General features: G+C 26.2%; 1 protein-coding gene across 4 annotated transcripts in view; it reads right to left on the reverse strand.

Annotated features, from left to right (window-relative positions):
* Window positions 1-10,862: 10,862 nt before the first annotated feature.
* LOC112679467 (G-protein coupled receptor Mth2-like) overlaps window positions 10,863-23,948 on the reverse strand; it is a 22,779-nt gene continuing 9,693 nt past the window's right edge. The window contains exons 2-8 of one of the 4 annotated variants that reach the window (XM_025549277.1): window positions 21,496-22,082; window positions 20,502-20,580; window positions 19,638-19,816; window positions 13,892-14,063; window positions 12,965-13,173; window positions 12,316-12,389; window positions 10,863-11,731 (exon numbers count right to left, since the gene is read on the reverse strand). In XM_025549277.1, the coding sequence (XP_025405062.1) occupies window positions 12,328-12,389; window positions 12,965-13,173; window positions 13,892-14,063; window positions 19,638-19,816; window positions 20,502-20,580; window positions 21,496-22,082 (1,288 nt within the window). In that variant the 3' untranslated portion in view covers window positions 10,863-11,731; window positions 12,316-12,327. Of the gene's footprint in view, window positions 11,732-12,088; window positions 12,390-12,777; window positions 13,174-13,891; window positions 14,064-19,637; window positions 19,817-20,501; window positions 20,581-21,495; window positions 22,083-23,948 lie in introns of those variants that run through there. The other 3 variants (XM_025549278.1, XM_025549276.1, XM_025549275.1) reach the window with 3 other exon arrangements.

Raw genomic sequence — 23,948 nt, forward strand, 5'->3', positions numbered from 1 at the left:
GGCAATTGATAAATTACTAAATATACTCAGTGGTTATGGAAAATAATTATATTTAAATAGACTTAAACTTCGAGTTAAGTAAAAACTTAATTTCTAATTTAACTCAACTTTAACTTTGAGTTTTTTGAAAATGCATAGTTTTATTATTTTTTTTTTAATCTTAAATATTGATTTCTAAAAGTTTGTTTGAATACCATAGTTACCAATTACCGTATATTATACCAGTACAATATACCGATTTGAAATTTAGAAATATTTGATTATAAACTCAAAAAAATTAGTTCATCGTAATCCATAATAATATTTAAATTAGAAAGTTAAATAGAAAGTTTAATATTATAATTTATTGTTTATTTAAAATTTAATTTTTACAATCACATATATACTTAACATTTTTTGTTATTCTGCTCTTCCAAATGTGTAATTGAAAATGTGACTTGAATTTGGGTCAACATTTGTTAAAAAAGTATGTTTGCACTGTTGAAATATATGTATATAAGTACAAAGAATATTAGTTATAACAAAATTAAGTATAGTTTTTAGTTGTTTAAATTTAAATTTACGTTTTATTAGAAATCCATAAAACTGTAGAGTTGAATATCTGTACAAATTTTGTACAATAAGTGATTTTGTTTGTATTATATTTTAATCGATGATTGTAGAAACATCACGATTCACAATACTTTATAATATTGAGATAGTAGTAAAAACGTATATTAGTCATGTGTTTCAATTAGGGATGGGCAAAAAAAATCGATGTTTTAGGTCAATTTATCGATGATTTGCTTTCGATTAATCGATTAAACATCGATGTTTACGTTCGAAATGTTCGATTTTTTTTTTTTGTATTATTTTAGTATGCAACATACAACAATCGTTATGCAGTTTACACAATACAGTTATAATCAGGGCTAGTAAGTTCATGCACTAAAAAACGCATAAATAAGCATGCAATAATGCACTAACATTTGATCAAATATGCCTTAAAAATCCTTAACTATGCATGAAAAAAAATGTATAAGCATTTTTTAAAATAATAAGAATTATCCATTCATTTTCATAAGTAATATTTTTTCTTCGGTTATATTTTATTAAAATTATAATTAAAGAACACACGTTGCGACGAAAATGGATATATTGCAATGGACACGTCAATAGGAGGAGAGTGGTAGTGGTGTGCAATAACATTGTTTCCATGGTACAAGTTCGGAAAAGTAAATAAGAATGAATTCAAATATTTATTGATCCAATTTTTTTTTTTTTAACTTCCACAAAATATGATTTCGCTGAATTTACATAAAATGCACTAATAACTAAAAAAAAATCAACTATATGCAAGGCTGGGCAAATTAATGATACTTTTTAACTCAGTTAGGTTAAGTTATTTGAGTTCATGTTCAATTAAGTTAATGCACATGAGAATTACATCAATTAAGTTAAAAAATATCGTTAACTTGACTTCAATTAATAAGTAAATATTTAAATTAAGCGCTGATATAAGTGATACAATTTAAATTAACTTAACTTTTAATTTATTAACTCATTAATACCCAGGCTTAACTATATGCCAAATATGCTAATACATACAAAACATGCAAAAATATACTTTACTAAACTTTAGATTTGTATTACAATTGATATGAAACGGATTTTTATTTCAATTAGAATATTTTCCGATGTAGCAAAGAAAACATGCAAATGCATGAACTTACGAGCCCTAATTATAAGTTTTTAATATGTATTTAAAAAATATAAGTTAAACAATAGTATTTTAACTCTTGAATTTATTATTTAATCAAGAAAATAGTATATTGTATAGATAATAAGGTGTGCAGCAGATGGTAGCTCTAAAGAGAAAAAAATGTTTACGATGTTTTTAAACTTCGATGTTCTTAAACATCGATGGTTTTTTACCGATACATTGAACACATCGATATTTTAAAAATCAATGTATCTATACATTGAATATCGATATTCAAAAAATGTTACCCATCTATAGTTTCAATGCGTTTAGCGTAAAAACACTGATTATTATTATTTATTTATGTGATAAAAAAAGTATAGCTAAAGACGTTTTTACATTCAAAATATAGAAACACATGACTAGTATACTTTTTTACTAATATCTCAACTTCATAAAATATGTGACTCATGACTAGGGAATGAACTTTAATGCCATAAAAAATAAGAAAAATGTCCTAAAAAAATACAACTTATGCATTAAAAAAATGCACTAAAATTTTTTAAAAACACAATTTAGAACAGATTTGTATATGTATAATATAATGTAATTCAACATGTCAATAACAAAATAATGAAAATAAATAAGTCAATATGTATAATATTGTTATTATAACTTACAACTTATAAAATACACATTATTATTAAAAATGTAATACTAATTTTTATTTAGTTTTATATTAATTATTTGCCGTTATCGCGTATCGTAACGTTATTGAGGTTATTTGGATTAAGATCGTTTCACGCTAACGATACAAACAGGAATTTTTAAACTTTGAGAATTACGTATAGGTAGGTACAATTAGCCGGTTTTCGTAAAAATAACTAATTTATGAGGCAAAACGAACAATTTTAAACAATTTACATTTAATGTATATTTATTTAAAATATTTATAATTCCAAGCAACAAATATGTATAAAAATTAATTAAAAACTCAAAATGCACTAAAAATATAAAAAAATGTTCTAAAAATCAAAAGAGTCATAAAAATGCAAAATAAAAGTTATATTTTTTAAATCCTTGATGTATGAAATAAACTTCATGTTTTCATCCAAGCAATGTTTTCAGACATTCAGATAAAAATGCAATTTGCATTCATATCCGTTCCCTACTCATGACGTTTCTGTAATCATTAATTTATTTAGATTAAGATGAAGACTTCGTTACCAAAATATAGTTTTACATTTTGGAAAATTATTAAATAAAAAAAACCCTTTGCAAATTCCTAATGTTAGATGGACCCTTGGCGGTTTGAACAAATTTTAACACACGTAACTTAAATTATTAATGGATATTCAAGAATGGAAACCCGTGAAAAGTTTAAAGTTATCGAGACATCTATATTTTAGATATAAGCTATAAGGTTCTGTCTCTGAAAATCCTTAACAGACTAGAAAAGTATGTAACTGATGTTATCGGAGAATACTAGAGTGGATTTATGAGAGAGATTTATTTATGTTAGATATAATAAAGCCAAGCATCTATAATGGAGGGTCATGTCGGGCGATATGAGAGAATTATAATGCGGAAGGTACTAATTGATGAACCAATTGGCAAGTGCTCCAAGGAAAGACCTCGACAACGATGGAAAGATAAAGTAAATGTAGATATAAAAATGGTAGACGTAATAGCAAATATCGAGACTGCTATTGCCCGTGACAAATGGAGGGGTTTAATAGAAGCTGTAAAAGACTTTAATGGCCCATAAAAAAAAAATAAAAAATAAATACCTTAATAATAGCAGATTGAAGAAGTTATCAGTAATCCGATAAGTAACTAAGTAAGTGAAGTTGTAGAAAACTTATGGTTACTTTCGTTTGGACTTTCTTAAAGTAAAGGTGTATTATAGATAGAATATGAGACGATAGACTTCCAACCAATGGCTTAAGTTTGGGATTAACTACGATAACTTCGTTGTAACCATTAACAAAAAATAATTTTGGAATATTGCTAAATAATATGAATAACTCATTTCTTATATTATTATTTTAATGTGTTCTCGATACACCATATTTTACACGAAAACAGACTTTTTTTCTATATAATCTTATAATAATATAATATAATCTATAATAATCTTACCCCTTTCGTAACTCTTCCTTATAAAAATGCCATGAAATAAATGTAGATTTGTTTTGTTTGCACTGAAAACATTTACCGTGCATTCCTGGCACTCTATTTCCAATCATTTTCAATGTGATTTTACCATGCCATTCAGTTTTATGACGACATTTGACACAATAAGTTAATTTGTAACTTGTGTCAGACATAAGTAGTGTTATTCTGTGATATACTTCCTATATGTTTTTGAGTGTTTGTTATATTTATCCTCACATGAATAACATCTTTTTAAATACGTTTTGTTATTATTATAGTTAATGTTTTCTATTAAAATGATTTAAATGCACTCTGGCATTAATGTTTAGTATGCAACGTAACTAGCTATTATTTTAGTTTAATTTACGTAATGTAGTTTATTTTTTAAATGGCCAGTTATATAAATTAAATAATGGTGTACATTATGTATTTATTACTTGAAAAAAATGATAAAATAATAATTATAATATCCATAATACAAGTATGTTTATTACGAAATTAGGAAAATAACTGTATTGTGTAGTTTAAAATATAAATAATATTTACTATACATTTTCGTTCTATTTATATAATAGAGTTATTAATTAGTTATAATAATATTTTCTTTTTTTTAGTAGTGTAGTAAGTTCATTTTTTTAAGTAAAATAATATTTGCTTTGTAATGATTTTTGTTATGGATCAGGAATACTGGTGTTTTAAGTATTTCATATTGAATTACACATGGTCATAAGGTAATTGGTTAAAATTTTTATAGTAACTATTATAACAGGAAAAGGAATACATTTAATTTCTTTTATTTTGCGTGTTATAAATAATATATAGTAAATATTTAAATTTTAAAAAATTAATTTATAAATATTAAATTTTTGTATTTAATTTTTTTATTTAAAAATAGTGTAAATCTGTAACTTGATCATTGATATAAGTATTGTTTGCCGCTCGTTAATTTACTTTTTCTTTTAAACAACTAAAAATTACATAATTTGTATTAACACATATATACTAGTATAACATACGTCAGTACACTGAATTCTGACACACTGTATATCTTAGTACTAAGTTCCAGTGTAATTTTATATCGATGACCGGATTATCGATATCTTATATAAAGTATATTATAAAAAACTATATTTATGAAATAATATAATATATAATTAAATCATTAATCTAGACAAAGCGATTAATTTAAATCTCATAACAGTCAATGGGAGTGGAAAGACAAAAATACATGATTTTTTATTTTTATTTTATACTAGGTTCAAAAGGTTTTTGATCTCTTTTCAGTAAAAAAAAAACTAACCTATGTAAATATTTAAAAATTTGGTCATCGTAATATATAAGTTATTGATTAAATTTTATATAATGCTGCGTGTACTTAAAATATTTGTTAGCAGTTTAAAAAAAATCACGATGGGCAGGTAACTAAATATACTTTTTGTTTTGTCAAAACGATTATTTTTTCCCGTGATATTTTTATACGTGAAACGTTTTTATTTTTTGGTTAATAACATTTTAATATACATCGTATTGTCACCACACCCAACAGTTAACTGTCAAATAGCTGATTTCAAACCCAACATTAATTTTTATCCCTCAGATAATATATTGTTATTTATTTTCTAAAAATAATTCATTCCAAAACATATAATATAGGTAATGTAGGTAGGTTTTTTTTATTGTACGTAATAATAAATACATATAAATATAATTAATTGTATTAAAATACTTATAAATTATTATTAAATTAATGATAATATTACAAACTTTTACAACATTGATTCATAAGTCTTTTTTGTTTTTATTTTTGAATAGTCGTCTTAAATAATTTCACTAAATAGTTATTAATTTTAATTTAATTAATTTTTTTTGTTTTATTCACACATTGGAAGTATAGAAAAAATTAGAAAAACATACCTATATATGTTGTATTCTTTGTTATTGCTTCGTTCCACCGATTGAATGCTAGTAGTGTCGAAGTGTGTTGCAATGATACGAACTTTGTATGGGTGATCAGATCGAATATTTAATAGAGTTAATAGTAACATTAACACAAAAAAAAAAACGCTGTACAATAATTTCATTTTTGACTAAAAAAAAAAAAAAAAATAATTGGAAATAATTAATTTTTAATTTTGCATTTTTTGCAAGCACGTCAGCATTATCAACTTAAGATGTTTAAAACAAGTTGCAAAGTTAAAAATTGACAATAGTAAAATTTAATTAGTCACTCAATGGGTGAAGATTTTATTAAATAGACATCGAATGCATTAACATATTAAACTAGAGATAAACATATTCGTGAAATAATGTATTACTACTAATATAGAACGAAAGAGCGTGAGAGATTATGATAAATTTCGACGTTGGCCGGGTATGCTCGTGGTAAATAATTTATGCTTTTTATTTGCATGAAGCTTTCGACTACAGAAATGGCGAGTGTGTTTTTAGTAAGTACGCGCAAGAGTGAGCAAAATGGTAATTGTTCGCTTATAAAAATCGCATCGAACATCTATTCTGATAATACAGACTATGCACTTACGATACTTATGTTTCGCAGTTATACGAATCAATGCAGTCCAATTTCGAAAATGTACTCAAGTATAAACATTGATCATCATTGAAGCTCGTAATAGTTATATAGGTGATCTCATTGTTCTATAAAGTTGATATACATATGATTCAATGGCGTAGCCAGAAATCTCACAAGGGGTGGGCCATCAAATGTAATATACTTATATGAATTGACAAATTTAAATTCGATTGTAAATCTTGGTAAATTCGTAAAAACAAAATTGCATATTTTAATTTATCACAGTATCACACAACAAAAATAACAGATAACAACAGTCTCATTTTTGTATATCGTGATATAAGTTTTAAGTAAACAGTTTTATCAAAAATCATGATTACTGATTATACCACGATTATACATAGTAATCACCAGGGTTGGGATTCTATAACACTTAAAAATGCATAAATATGCGCTATAATATTACCTTAAAAATCTCTGAATAAGCTCTAAAAGTATGCAATAAAAACAACAAAAAAAAAAGGAAATTTATTATTTAATAATTTTATACGAGAACACGAGATGAATGTGGACTGTATAAAGCGAATTCTATACTCGTTCGTTGATAATCGGCTATTAGTAGATTTAGTAGAAATTGACAAAAAAAAACCAACAAAATCAGCATATAACAAAAATTAGAACCTAATAACTAAAACAAAATTATTGTATTATATTATACCTACCTATATATCATCGCTGTAATTGTACATAGTTGCATCAGCGTAATAGATCTATTTACTTAATCTATAAATTTATAATTTAATTTAAAATTAAAATTAAAATTTTGAATCTTGAAAATTCGATTAACAAAAATCAAAAAACATGTTTACCAAAATACAATTTCATAAAATATGCCCGATTTTGATTAAAACACAGGTAAAAGGCTAAAAATTCTCAAAAAATTAAAAAAAACTCTATAAACTAAAAAACGCAAAATATGCAAAAAAAAGCAAAATACAATTTTTTATTTGAGTTCTCTGTATCATGAAACAAATTTTTAGCTTACTCTGTTATTTTTAAGCATCTCATAAGAAATATGCAAATGCTATAAAATCTCAACCCTGGTAATAACTAATCAGCCTTAATCGTGGTCATAATTCACAACCATAACGACAGTGTAGTAACTTGTTGAAATCACCCCATCTACGCCACTGCCTTTTCTATGTCCGTTAATATAAGACTCTGCGAGTCGGACTGTGACAAATGCTGTCCGTCATCCACGACGTTGTTAGTTTCTATTTTAATTTTTTTTTGTGTTAAAAAAATTAGTTATCTTTGATGTTCTTTTATTTTGTTGCATATTTATAAATTCGGTTGTCAATTTAGACAAATATTAATATATAAACACAAGTAGATAATTAAGTTATAAATAATGCATTGACAAGTAAAAGAATGCGTTATTGACAACTACACGACTAGACTAGGATCGCATTATGCGTTGCATCCCCTATCGGCAATTAACTAATTAAACAGCAACTGAGCAACGTATGCGGTATTAACGTATTGCCCGAACGGTTCTAAAGAAACGGTCTTGTCTAGATACGATAATGCCTTATCGATTTTCCTTTTTGCTATTTATATTTTACTCGGTATCGCTAAACAATTTGTATTTACAATTTACTATTTTTATTTTGGTTTTCATAACAAATCATTATTTAATTATACATTATATAGTATAATACAAGTATTGAGTAGTATTGTATTATACTATGATATGTACTACACGGACCAAGGGGGGGCCTATGGGCCCCCCTAAATACGACACTGATATGATTCTAATACAGAAAATATATTATCATTATTTGAGCTTCACGTTAACCATAATTGAGAATAACAACAATGTGGTTTAAGTTCGAATGATCACGCCGCGAAAATACAAAAGCAATATCAATATACCGTCCAATTGCGTCATTATTAGTATGACGAATCAATATAGACCAGTTTTTTTTTTTCTAAAACATATGAATTGGTATATTCCATACCTATTATATTGAGTTTTGTGTATATTTTTACTGTTATGTTTACGTGTATTATTTAGTAGAAAATCGTGACTTAAAACAGTTTAAATAATTTGGTTAATCTTAACAAAACGATTTTTTAAGTAGATTTAGAAAAATATAATATAAAACATATTGATTATTTTTAAAAATTGAAATCCTTGTAAAGAAAACATAATATGAAATATACCTTAAAACTCAATATTTTAAAACAATGTGAATACAAATTTAAAAATTAAAATTACAATTCAATAACTTTATTTTATTACGAAAGTAATTTATGTAGATTTTTTTTATTTGGTTATGCGGTTTTTCGTAAAATATACATGCAATTATTAAGAAGTCCTCTTCTTTGAGAATACAATTTATTATTTCTCATTTCTCATCAAATCAACCACGATTTTTACATAATACGTATATGTTACATATTATTACGTACTATTTCATATATTTTATTTTCCATGTGTAATTTTAGACACTCTTTCATTCCCTACCACGATGAGCAGTGTGGAGAGTAGCCTGTTCAGCAGACTGTCTATCGTCGAAAATAATTTTTAGTCCTCTATTTCTTATTCATACGAACAAATTACATAGGGACTGCATCTTACCAGAATTTATCATTTGCTTTTCTTCTTAGTTGTCTTCCTTTTTCAATGGTGCGTGTTTTAGTTAAAACACTTTATTAATTTTTTGTACAAAATATCGTAGTTATTTTATATATAAATTTAAAAAAAAAAAGCGAGAAGCCTAATGCAGATGAGACTCCACGGTCGGATGAGATACAGGAATGAGCTAATTATTTTACTGTAATAGTTTTAATTATTGAAACAATGTATCAGTAATTTCAAAAAAACAATTCTAAGTGAAAAAGGTTGCGTGGATCAGCTTATACTTCTAAAGATGGTTTATATAATATAAGAACCAAATTTCTTAGTAAAATTAATTTTAATTTTAATGTTCTAACTTTTGCAAAAAAAAAAAAAATAGAATCAGATTAGGGCAGGAAGCAAAGGGGGCTCTATCCCCTAGAAAACAGTTCAGCCCCCTCGACAGCCTCCACTGAAAAATATGTATGATAAAATAAAGTTATAAAACATTATTTTTAAATGAGTTACATCAAAAAATGTATGAAATATACTTTTTAAAAATTTGTAATTTATGTAAATACTTTCGTACTTTTGATGATTTGTGTCTTAAGTTTTTAGATAGACTCTGAATTAAATATATTTATTTTATATATTTCCTTATGATTTATTATCATTTGTTCGTTTTCATATAATTATGGTTTTATGTCACGAAAATAATAATAATAGCAATATTATGTTTTACGCTATGAAAATATTTATATTTTATTTAAATAACCTCAATATTTGTTAAAAAAAAAAAACCTTAGCTCATGTAAAAATAATATTTGCCCAACTCTACCCCCTCCCTGGAAAAAAAATTCTAGTGCCGTGCCTTTGCACGGATAAAATACCCTTCCATTCCTATTGTTGTTAATACTTGTTTGTAAATATATTAAACAACGACAAAGAATTAACGTCGAATTTTGGTTAAGAAACATCATTAATAAGCTTTTCGAATTGCTTAGGCACACTGCACTTGTATTTGGAGTAAATTCGTGTAAGCAAAAGTCTATTAAATTATGCATAACTAATGGTTAGCTGATAAATGCAATTTTAAGAAAACTCCAAGCGTGAAGCACATTAAAATTAAAAACTAATGTGTTATATCACGTTATTTATTAAAACGATTAAGTACCTGGTGAAACACTTGTGTTTATAAAAGTTTGTAAATCGATGTGCAGTCATGGGTCACATATTAAAGACCGTTAACCTTGTTGCTATATGAATCATATATTGCAGCTATTTTAATATACAAGGATCACTACTGTTATAGTATAAATGAGTAGTATGAAAACCAATATCACGTGTATAAATATAAATATCTTACATAATATACTATATCGTTGGTATTCGAAGAAACTATTTCGGTGGTTGTCAACATTGAACAGCTATTGCATACGAATACTTAATAATGACTCACAATAAATTAGTCACTTTGCTAACGACGTTTGTAATGTCAATTAATAATTTTGTCTGGATTTGTTGGTCGAGAAAATTAAATACCTATCTCTCTTTTCGCGATATTTGATATCTAAATTAAACACGTAAATTCGTTACCTTTTTGAATATTCTGAAATTTTTTTATTTGATTATTACTCCATTACGTTGAAATTTAGTAATTTTTGAAGTAAAAAGTATTTTTTACTCAATGTGGTGGTTGTTCGACGAAAAACTATTAACTATTTTACCCACAGTTGTAAATCTCTTTGGACTAAAAAAAGATAAGTTTATGTACAATATGTTTATAAGTTCATTTTTAGTTTAAAAATGCAAAAAAATAAATTAACATGTTTGAGAATCATTAAGCAACATATTTAAAGAAAACACAGGTATTAATTTTAGCAATCAGTGTATTAATACAATTCAAATCTTAATAATTCAAAAATATAATTACCTATAATATAATATTATATGTTTGAAATTATTGCTTTATCTTTAATCTGTGCGGTCTACAATCACAATAGGTGTCCTAGCAAACTATAAACGCTTAGCTCTCAGTCTACAAATATTTGTATGTGTAACAGTAGTAATTTATTATCTATTATTCAACGGTTTTTAAAGAGTTATGTTTAGTTTGATTTTCGTAACATAAATTATTGAATAACGATTTCACTATTTTACGTAATACCATTCTATAAGTACATTATCAATTTTATGTTTGACACAATTTAAAATAGTAAAAACAACAACTTCTAAGATTCAAAAACGATTTGTATAATGCTTACAATATTTAACTAGATTGGAAAAAAAAATAACAATGATAAATAAAACAAACAATAAATTATGTGAGTATGGTTTATAAAATAAACTAAATACTAAATCAAATATATAGTATAATAATATGCGCGTTAAGTTAAAATATGCTGCTGCGTATTAGAGATGCGAGTTCTATAATTATATATTCGATCCATTTCATCGATAAATGTTAATATGCCGTTGATTTTTTTTACATCAAGCAAAAAATATATACATTTATGTATATATTTGTAACTATTATAATATATTTTCTTACCTGAATATTTATAACGCTATTTGAAGTAGTTAGAAGTAAATTAAGGATATTGTTATACATATGTCGTCAACGAGATAAAAGTTTAAAACTAGTTGTATCACAAATTTAGTACAAGTCTATAAATCCCATTATTTTCATATTTACTACAAGTATTGTGTTGATGATTTAAAAAAAACTATCTACACACACCTGTAAGATAAAAATTATTTTAATTTATGCAACATACAGAAATAATATTTATAATCTAGATGGGTTTCTTATACTTTAGAAAAATATTCTATCTTACTTTTGAGTAATAATTGAAGAATATTTAGTTCAATTATTTATAATAAAAAACCGAGTACAACCTTAAATTACAATCATAGGTAAGCACACGGGGGGTGCCTAGTGTGTTCGGTCATGTAATGTTTAGAATGTAAATTGGGCCGAAATATTGTAAATGAGGCTGTACAATTTATGTTTAAGAAAATGGGCTTATATTTTAATTGATGTTCCTTGTTGATTAAATGTAATTTTTTTTTAAATATTTGATAAAAAATAAATTATGTTTCGTAATAGAATAAATAAAAAAAAAATTTCTAAATTTTCATGCGAACATTTATTATGCTAATATAACAGATATAACTTACTACAAAAGTACTAATCGTAAATAATTGAAGCTATCTGAGAAAATTATACGAGATTCAAGGAAAACATATTCATTGGGACAAATAATACCATAATATTAAGTAAAAAATAAAAATTATTTTTATTTAATAATTTATTAAACATACCTAAACGTTTTGTTAATATAGGGTCCAAAAGTATTGTACGCATCCCTGAAATACAGGTCTGCACACGCCCATGACTGCAATAGGTATAATATTATACTGTAATTACTGTATTTGCATACTATACAAATGTTTATAAATATCATACCTATCTATTAAGTAACAAATTACGTAAATTGATTAGACTCAAAAATAAAAAATTAAACCATAAATTTACCTTTTTTTTTTAACGGTAAAATCTACACTTCAATCGCATATACACAACTTAATGAATATAATACGAGTATTTAATCATTTCCAAACATTAGTATTAATGTAGAAAATACTAATTATTAGAAATCGATAAAACAATTATTTTTAAAAATAAATTTGTAAAAAAAAATACATTTACATTATAAATTAATCAGTTGGATAATTAGGTCTAAACAAACAATATTATTAATAAATATAACTATTTTCATTGGTTTTTATAATTATCACAGTAAACAAAAAAAAATCATATCAGACAATAAAAGCAAAAGTTGTTTTTTATCCATCTCCCCTCCCCCCATGTCCTAACTGGGCTTTATTTTATTCTAGAAATCATTATTATATTTATGAGCACTGCCGCTTTGCGACGACCCAGAAATAGTGTGCATTTTTGTCGACTCACTGTGATCCAAAGCACTGGTGAATTTTTTCCGTAAGCTCATAATGACTTGGCGCTTGGCAACAAATATAGCAAATATCATCACACCTTGTAGCGCGTTGATTTCATCTAGAATGTACCATATAATCCACTTGTTGTGGAAAATTCTGGACAGTATTTCGAACGACCACGGGATCCCCATGACAAGAAACAGTTTTATACTCATCACAAATCTGTGGGAATGCAATACATATTACAAGGAGGTTGAACAAATAACACTTATGTGAAACATTTTTTTTTCTCGTCGTCTTCAAAACTACGATTATACTTATTATCTGTTTTTATATAATCGGTAAATGTTGTACTTTGCGTTCATATCAAGCAATTATAAATAAAAAACATTGTTGTAGACCATTATATTATAAACAGTCGCAGTTAAATATAAATTAAACATAGAAATACACATTTAAATATACATAGTAAGTTTAGAGTGATTTTAAGTTTTTCATTTTTTCAGTTTAATAGGATATTGTATTACTATATATTTTATTTCTAACATAAAATAGTTTTGTACAAATTTACAAAAATACATTTACCGTCAATAATTTCGTTTTTATTCTATAAATACGTTAAAACAAATAACTTAAGAGTATCTTTGGAGTGTATTTGTAACCATTTAGGTATCCCAATAAAATAAATCAATTTTCAGATAATAAATTTTTTTTCTGATAAATTAAATAAAAAAAAGTTTATACATTACGTCTTGTTCGCTATTGGTGTCTTAACTGTATATTTTTTATACAAAAACGTATGCTCAATTTATTTAGACATGAATTTATTCCAACTAATTATTTCATATTTAAGTTAACAGATAATATTTTTGATTACTAAATATATGTAGATTTATCATGTTAATTCACTAAGCTTAAAATCCAACGATCTATTACTTACTTTTCTTTGTCGACTATAAAACGTTGTGTTTTCGAATCGGACCGTTTGAATTTATTGAGTTCCGATTTAATTCTTGAACAATGTATTGCAGTTAGCACGAACAAAATCAAATTGGCAATTAACATGGTAGACACGGGTAACAAGAAGAAAATTATAGTACCATAATCAGTCGCTAAAGAGTTAACAATTTAAAATATAAATATATCAGGTATAGGTAAAAAATTTTTTAAATATATAAAACCTTAAATTAATAAAATAAAAATACATAAAATCATTATTATTATGGTAAATTTTTAAATATTTGGTTTTGATTTTAGTACTAGCAAGAATAACCTAATAATAATTAGATATTCAATATTTTAGATTTGACAGCTAAAAATGTTAAAATTTATACCGTCTTATATTCATGAACTTTAATTAAATAATAATAGATTTTTGTAAAGTTAAATATTAATTATCAATCACAATAATGTAATGAACGCCAATAATAATTATAATAATAATAATAATAATAATAATTATTATGATTGTTAGTATTTATTTCTTAAACTTCTTTGTTCAAAACATTTTAATAAAAATAGTATCAACCAATAAATTCTAGTTTTGATCTAATCACTTTCTAATCGAATATATTTATTAATAATTATGTACATTTATATGTTTAAAAAAAATAATATTCATCTAGTATCATGATCAATGGTCATTCCCTTACACAAAAATATTAAATGTCGATGGCTGCACGACAAAAGCGGCTAAATGATATCATATATCAAGGTTTTCAGGAGTGCATAAAACTATTTTTATGTTGTTTTTAATTTCAAACTCTCGTAACTCTTATTTTGTAAGTTAATTTTGAATAGTATTTTTGTTATTTTTATGGTTATATAATTTTAAATAAGTTGTATTAATTATTTAAGTTTGTGGAACAACTTTTATAAAATGATTTTAATTTTAGTCACTTGTTTCATAATTATTTATTGATGATAAATGTTTTTGTTGCTTATCTCCACTATTTTTATTCAATTTTATTACATAATTTAAATAATTAGTGCAACTGTATTAGATATATTTTATATAATAGAAAATATTAAAATAAGTAGATATGTAAAATATAAAAAACTAGCTGATCCGACAAACGTTATTTTGTTATATAAATTATTTCTAGAGAATATTTTGATAGAAAAAAATAACTAATTTAATATAAGTGTGTAAGGATGTGTATATAAGTGGAAGAGGTATGGAGTGCTGTGATCGGTGACGGAATCTAAAAATGAAAAAATAGATATCAAACATTTATTTTTTTGATAATTTATTAAAATTGATCCTTTAAAATTATATATATTAGTATTAGTAAAAAACAATATTATTTATCCTTTAATGCAACAGAGTGTACAATATTTTTTGTTATCCCATCTTTCGCCAACACAAACAAACTGTATAGTTCTAGAGCACGCCACGTATAATTGTCCATGTGAAAAACATGATTAAGACTGAATCGCAAGTATCGAAATCGTTCCCTCTCTATCTTTACATACATGTCGACCATGAATTGTTGACAAAGCTCACGACATCGTAGACTAACGTTGTCCTGATCGCGTCTAATCATCAACCGATATGCATAATAATCCTTCAAACTAACATTCTTGTTTATTTTGGAACCTGTTGCAGGATCTTGTTGTTTAATATTTATGCAATACCCATTATTTAATACCAAAAATACAATTAATAGTTTTTAAATAGTTTTTAATAGTTTTTTAATAGTTTTTTTTAATAGTTTCATTTAATAATTCATTTTCAATTGCGCAGTTATCGACCGGGTTAAAAATTATTAAATTAAACTACGATTTATTAAACAATAGCACTTTTCCAATATTTTTTTCGTAAAAACCTTCTTCTGGCAATTACAAACAATTAAAAAAATTTGAGCCAAATTCTAACCTGGGCCAGCCGTTCTCAATTGACGAAATGTTATATATTTTTGGCTCCATTTTTATATATATATATATAGATAAATATAATAACTCGGTGATAAATGATCTATTTTTAAAAACTTAAATTTATATATATATATATGTATATATCAGGGGCGTATTTATGGCGGGGCCGAGGGGGCCCGGGTCCCCTCCGAAATGAAAAACACCATTGTTAAAGATTTTTATTTTTAACATGGATATGTCAATGCTAAGAGTTTCCGAAAATTTGTCGTAACACTGAGAATGTTGCTTATGCGATAATTTAAATTTTATATTTATGGAATATGTTTATTCTTTTAAGAAAATATTTTGGTGAATTTTGAGTGACTCTAATAAAAAATTTGTTTATTACAATGTAGTTTTTATACTTTTAAAAAATAATAAATCATTAAAAAAATTGAAATTCTTATTTTTCTGATGGTATAAAGATTGCCGAGAAGTCTTATAGTGTTAAAGTAATTTTTTTCGTAATAGTGTGGTTCCTTTTTCCCTTCCACCTAAAAATCAAATACATAATCGGCCCCTTCCTAAATGAAAACCTATATACGCCACTGATATATATATAAGTAAAATTAATGGAAGTAATATATATTTAAAGTTTGGTAAAATATTAAATTATTACTGATATGTCAATTGGCTATTTTTAGGAATTTTTTAAGTAACTTATGAAAATGTATGATAAAAACAATATAACACAAAACTTAACAAAAAAAAAAAAAAAAAATATAACAAAAATTAAAAAAAGCTATCTCTTTTAGCTTATTTATGTTTGGTATGCACTATAAAGTACAATTATATAACATAATAAAATCATAATTTTTATTTTAGTTAGATTCTAATTCTACGGTGTCTTCAACAACTGTTTTTGGTAAGTAATCATTTATGATCAGGTCTGAGTGCATTTTTAAATATTTACCATGATACTTTTGTGGTATTATGCCATTATTATGAAGCTTAAAAATGTTTTAAAGGTTAAAAACTCTCTTTTCGTTTGTACAATATTATTCTTATCTTTTTTAATTTCATAATTTTAAAATTTTTTTTGGATTTGTATGTAAAAAAAAAAATGAAATTTATGGAGTACATCTAAAGGCTTTATGAAACAAAAATACTTTACTTTGGTAATCTGGAATACTTCTCCATCTGTGTTTTTGACACCTGAGCTAAAAATTGGGCTGCTAATTTTTCTCAATCAATAAAATCCGAATTAGTAGGTAATAAGTAGTAGATTTCTAACTTCAATAGGCAACGGATTAATTCGTACATTTGTGATCAAAGTAGACCATTTACTCGGTATCAAAATAGTTTACCTATAAGTAGGGAAAGGACTTTAATGCCATAAAAAATAAGAAAAATGTCCTAAAAAAATACAACTTATGCATTAAAAAAATGCACTAAAATTTTTAAAAACACAATTTAGAACAGATTTGTATATGTATAATATAATGTAATTCAACATGTCAATAACAAAATAATGAAAATAAATAAGTCAATATGTATAATATTGTTATTATAACTTACAACTTATAAAAAACACATCATTATTAAAAATGTAATACTAATTATTATTTAGTTTTATATTAGTTATTTGCCGTTATCGCGTATCGTAACGTTATTGAGGTTATTTGGATTAAGATCGTTTCACGCTGACGATACAAACGGGGATTTTTAAACTTAGAGAATTACGTATAGGTAAGTACAATTAGCCGGTCTTCGTAAAAATATCTATTTTTTGAGGCAAAACGAACAATTTTAAACAATTTACATTTGATGTATATTTATTTAAAATTTTTATAATTCCAAGCAACAAATATGTATAAAAATTAATTAAAAACACAAAAATGCACTAAAAAATGAAAATATACAAAATAAAAGTTACATTTTTTAATTCCTTGATGTATGAAATTAAATTCATGGAAAGCAATGTTTTCAGATATTTAGAAAAAAATGCAATTTGCATTCAAATCCATTCTCTACCTATTAGTTAGTTAATACGAATAATATTATTTGTAACAAATAGTTCGAAATAATCAAGGAATTAAAATAGTAATAAGAATTATTTCAAATTCTGAGACTAACTGACTGATCCTATATTATTTATTAAACTATTACTCCATGTTTAATGAATATTTGAATTGCATAATAATATACAATACATAATAATAATACATAATTATTATATGATACCTAAAATAAATGTAGTCGAAGGATCTATTTCTGCAAAAAAAAAAAATAAATCTTATGAATTAATAGTGTTTGAAACAAAATTCTACCTAATAAAAATGTAAGAGCTATAAATACGATATTATGAAACAATTATAGAAATAAATCTTTTATCTTATATTTTATTAAATAGATAGGTGCACGGGATAAAATATTACAAACAATTTAATGTAATTTATATTTTAAATTACATAAATATATATGTATAATACTTAATATCGTATAATTATTATAAATATTATATTATTATATCATTTATAGATTAAAAAAAACATAAATAAGCTGAAATTGTAACTATTATAATTTATTAAAAAAAAAAAAACTAAGTAAATATAAAATTATATCACAATGTTATCAATTTAAAAACATTTTACTATTAAATACTAGTTACCATGTCAAAATAAAAAGTACTATATCATAATAGTTAGTTATTGGTAATAAGTATATCTTAATAATTATAATAAGTTACATTTTACTTATTATCAGTTAGAGGAGATTTATTATGTATTATAATATACCATTGGTACATCAGTGGGAAAATTTTATAAAAAGTAATCGAATTTTTAAATTTAGGATACAAACGATAGTTTGATAAATTAGTTTTAAAACACGGGTTTAAGCGAAATTTTTATGGTCTAAATGCCAATAATATTAAATATATGGTAGCCCAAATGAAATTTTGCTAAGTGTCATTAGGATCTAACTAAAATATCACTTAGATCATAATGGTGCTTAACCTCTTTTGTCGTGCAGCCATCAATGTAATAAAAATAAAATGTACAATATTATAAGTATTATATTTTTAATAATATAAAATTGCGATTTCACATTTACTTTATTTTTTATTTATTTTTTTTTGTAATTTATACACAAAGTTAGTAGAATTAATAAAAATAATAAATGTAAATACACACGCATTCATAAAATAATCTGTTATTTTCCAACAGGACCCATGTATTTTTTTAAATATGCAAATGTTACTCTTACAAGTGATTAAAAGGCTACCTATTACTATTTCAATTACATAATAAAAACATATTAACCTGTCCATAAAGCTTGTAATTTTTACCAGTGTATAAATACATAAATACATAATTTAATTATTTCACTTTCTACCCACAAAGATATGTATAATGAATTCGTTTTAATAAAATTTAATCATTTCAAAAACGACTACGAAAAGAACAAAAAAACATACCAGCGAAATTCGATTTATACTTTAGTGTACTAAATTGTACAGAAAAACAAAGTGCTCACAAAAAATAATTACGAAACATTTGAATATTTTTTATTTTAAGAAAATAATTCTGTTAAGTAAATTATTGGTCATGTATTTATAGATAACTATATTTTGGTAGTGCAATTCTAAAATCAGTCTAAAGCGTTTATTTTGATCAATGTTCAAAATTATATAACTAACAGATGTTTGTTAAATCAACATTCTGCGTCATTTAGTGTAATATTCTGCAGTTAATGTAAAAAAATTAGAAATTTCTAATACATTCTTTTCAAATTATATGGGTCAGTTAATATTGAATATTTATACTTACTAGAAAACCAGCAGCTATTGGTTCCAATATTTGGTGCAAATTTGATTAATACGGCGTTTTGAGAATGTTGAAATAAAAACGCAATAACTATGCAGATACTTGAGAATCCCCAACAGTATATATTGTATATTATGGTCCGTATTGATATTGATGAATGTTTATTAATTGAATTGTTGTACCTAAATTAAAAACGTATCAATAATGATTCTGTAAGTTTTACTATATCAGCGTGTAATTTTATAAAGTATCAAAACATTTAACGATCTTTAAATCCAAAATAAAAGTATCATATTTTAGTTATTTAGAAATTTACGGTGGATAGTATGATAAATTTAAATACATGTTTAAAAAAAAAAAAAAAAATAAGGACACAAAACTGTTAAAAAGTTCCCTCGGGATATATGGGTAATTTAGATATAATAATAAATGTTGAATAATTTTGAATATTCACTAATAACAAGTGAAGATATTAAACTTAATCATAATTTGTAAATGCCTAACATATTATTTAAATAGGTACAATTATAGGTTTCCACACAAATTATTTTTTTAACTTCAATCTTAGAATTTTTATTTTTCATTTAGTACGTCATTTAAAGCAACTTTATGGTTTTATTATGCAACTTAAACACGTATATTAATAATTTAACATATTTTTAGTCCAATTAAATCTGATATTTCAATATGAATTATGACTGTAAAATTATAAGTGTTAAACTGTTAGTGAGCTATACCCGTTTAATAGTTGCACGATCGAACAATATACTCGTACAGTTGTACACATAAAAACATCGTGCGTGATAAACGAGTATTTTACGCATCTATTTTATCTTAAACGACTAAGTAAATTAATGATTTTCATACCTCAACATCCAGTAGATATCGAAGCATATTACGTTTAACCAGCAAAATGTTGTGAGAAATGCAAACAGTGTGATATAACCTGAAATTATAATGTTTTTAATTAATCCGTAGTCCATCAATAAACACATTTATTTTATAAGAAAAAAAAACCTAAACGGAAACCGACAGATCGATCAAATAATTGAAAAAAATAATAAGTTTTATCTATCATAATTAGTTGTAATTTATTTAGGTTAATATGCATCTTAAATGTATTATATTATTATTATTAAATTTTCTGAGTTAAAATCGTATTTTATTATTAACAGATGATTTATACTACTACTAGGACTGATAGGTTAACAAGAATTATCATTATTTTATTGTATTAAAACCACTATTGTTTTGTGTCTTAAGTTATAAATATTATCGGTGCTGAAACCATAAAAATATGTTTCAAAAAGTTAAATTCTACAATTCCCCCGATTAATAACGGTATTCTATGAAAAGAAACTGGAGTGTAATCAAATAATAATAGTCAAAGTGCGTTCGGGTCTAATACAGGTAAATTTTCGAACTTTATTTGAGTTAAAATTGTTGGTAAAATGTCGGTACACTTTTAAAAAAATCCAACGATAATGTATTAATAATTTTATTATAATGTTATTTTTTCGAACCGATTACAGTTCAATCATTGTTTTTTTTTTCGAAACCTAAGTACGGTTCGATTACAATGTAAGCGCTGTACCAAACCTTACCCGCTGCAACCGCGTGGTATGCATTTAATACGTGGTACGCAGTGCGGGATCTAGAAAATTTCACGCCCGGGGCTAATAAAAATTCAGCGCCCTTACGTGGATGGAAGTACAAGGTATGTTCATGATCTTTTTTTTATTTTTCACAAGAGCGCCCTTATACCGATAGCACCTGGGGCAAACGTATAAACTTGCTTCCCTCCCCCTATTAAGATCCGGCACTGGCGGTATGTAACGGGCGTTGCCCATGAGGTACGCACCGAACAGTTTGCACAGGATGGAGTCGATGATGTCGGTCATCCACTGGATGACCAGCAGGCAAACGAACGACATGAGTAGACAGGCCACGTAGCACATGACGTAGTAGCCGTGCACGTTGCGCAGGTTGGACAGCATGGCGTAGACGAGCAGTGTCAGAGCCAGGCACACGATGGACGGTACGAAACCTGCCAGCATGATCACGTACTTCCAGCTGCCCTGGGTGTCCTCGTCCGAGAGCGCGGCCCCGTCTGCGGTACCGTCGTGGACGCTGCGGACGTCGTCGGCCAGGCATACATACGCCTCCAGCATGTAGACACCGGGTCGGTCGGACGGCTCACGGTACTCCAGGCAGTACTGCGTGGCCGGCACGAAGTCGACTGTGGCCGACCGGAATAGGGTGCCGTTGATGAACAGCTTGAACGTGGGTCCGTCCAGCTTGTCCCGGCCTTTGCAGCCCAGACGTTCGTAATACGGCAGCAGCCGCGTGCCATTCGACCGCACCAACGCGTTAGCATTGCCGCTTCCACCGTCGGTCGCCACTTCGTAGATCGGCGACAGGAATGGCACTTTGCTTTTCACGCATGACCTGAGAAAAACGACGAACGACGTTTTAGTATACGGCCGGAGCGTTATCCGAGCCCGGGATTTTTATCGTTACAGCGTTTCACGTATATCATCGTCTTTGAATCAGGGGCGTTCTCATGATGGAGACGAATAGAACAGTCCCCCCCCTCCGTGGCCTCCTTTTTTTCAAATTTATTGTTATTTAGTATTTATATCGTACTTGGAAAAATGTATGAAATTCGTGACCCTCCTCACCTTATTTAAGGGCATAATAACATCAAATAACTAAGGACACCACTACTTCGAACGTTTGAGATCGAAGTAAATTCTCCTAATGCCAGTTGAAGTGGCCCAGGACCGGCACCGAAGTACAGATTATATTCGTAAAATACCGGTGCGAAATGCGACGGTAAGGCGCGTTTGGGAAAATGTTATTTTATTATCGATGTCGTCAAAGAGGATTTTTATTTTTTGTCGATTTATACTTTGTGTCCACGCCCGACTGCGACAAGTCAATACGTCAATGTCAATTATACCCGTAAAATTTTTCCCCTTGTATTACTTGGTTTTTCCGATCTTAAAAAATGTTTTCCCATGTTTGTTGAATTTATCACAATGGGCATTGGATAAATGTCGGTTGCTTCACGTTTATAACGAAGTATTATTGTTATTTATAATTGAAACGATATATCATGACGCGTAGTTGGAAAATATTTTGATCAACTAATAACAATAAAATGATTATTGTAGACCACGGAGCAACAACAAGACATCTCCACTTTTTCAAATTTTTTAAGAGAAACAAGAAACTGTTTTAAAAATTTACAAAAAATATATTCAAATACGTTAACAGTAATTATAATTGATTTCATAAAAAAAATTCAAAATGTATTTTTAAAAACTCAAAAAAAATGAAATAATGGCTTGGAGATATCTTGTTATAGCACCGTAAAATAATTTTTTTAATTATAATGTATAAAAATAATATTATATAATTTAAATTAAAAAAATGTTTTTACCTATAACATTGTGTAAATTATACCTAGCCTGTATATTATATAATTATATACTTGTAGGGGTATCAGGTTGTTGCTCCGTGGCTTTAATTGCCCCCTTTTAATATATTACACACATTTCATAAAATTTGACCGACTAACCAACTATTTTTAATGAAACTATTTTCAGTGGAAATTATTTTATGCCCTTTACAACCAGATTATAAGGTTTTATTATATTGTTTTTATTGCGAATCATTTTAATATCTTAATATTTTATTAATAAATGTTCTAATTTTTCTGTCATACGTACATTATCATAGCTTATTGATATACAACAATATACGAATAGCATAATATTCCGTGAAATGCAGAAAAATTAAAACTTTGTAATGTACTCATTTTCATTATTGGTTTTTACAATTACAAACATATGATTCTAACATGAAATTGTTTTTTTTAAATTATATAAAAAAAAATCGACGTTTTAGTCTAAAAATATCATACAATAAACCTACAAAATATATTCTTATAGTTTATAATATTTGATCGGTTGAGGTTATTTTCAGCATGAAAAATTTTCATATATGTTTCCGTTGAATTGTGCAATATTGTCATTAATTATTCGATATATTAATTTATTGATAAAAATGAATCTTTCGGAATTTAAGTGAAAGTTAATTTTTTTTGAGCAATATGCATAATAGTCATAAACTTAAAAGTTACCCTGGTATAATCGTTAAGATAAAATAATTAGTTTAAATAAATTATGAAGAACAAAAATCGTATAAGAATTATTGTAAGATTCGACGATATCCACAAACGATCCAATGTGTGTGTGTGTAAGTGTGTGTGTGTGTGTGTGTGTGTGTGTGTGTGTGTGTGTGTGTGTG

Source organism: Sipha flava, unplaced genomic scaffold (assembly GCF_003268045.1).
Source record: "Sipha flava isolate LNK unplaced genomic scaffold, YSA_version1 162_pilon_pilon, whole genome shotgun sequence".
NCBI lineage: Eukaryota > Metazoa > Arthropoda > Insecta > Hemiptera > Aphididae > Sipha > Sipha flava.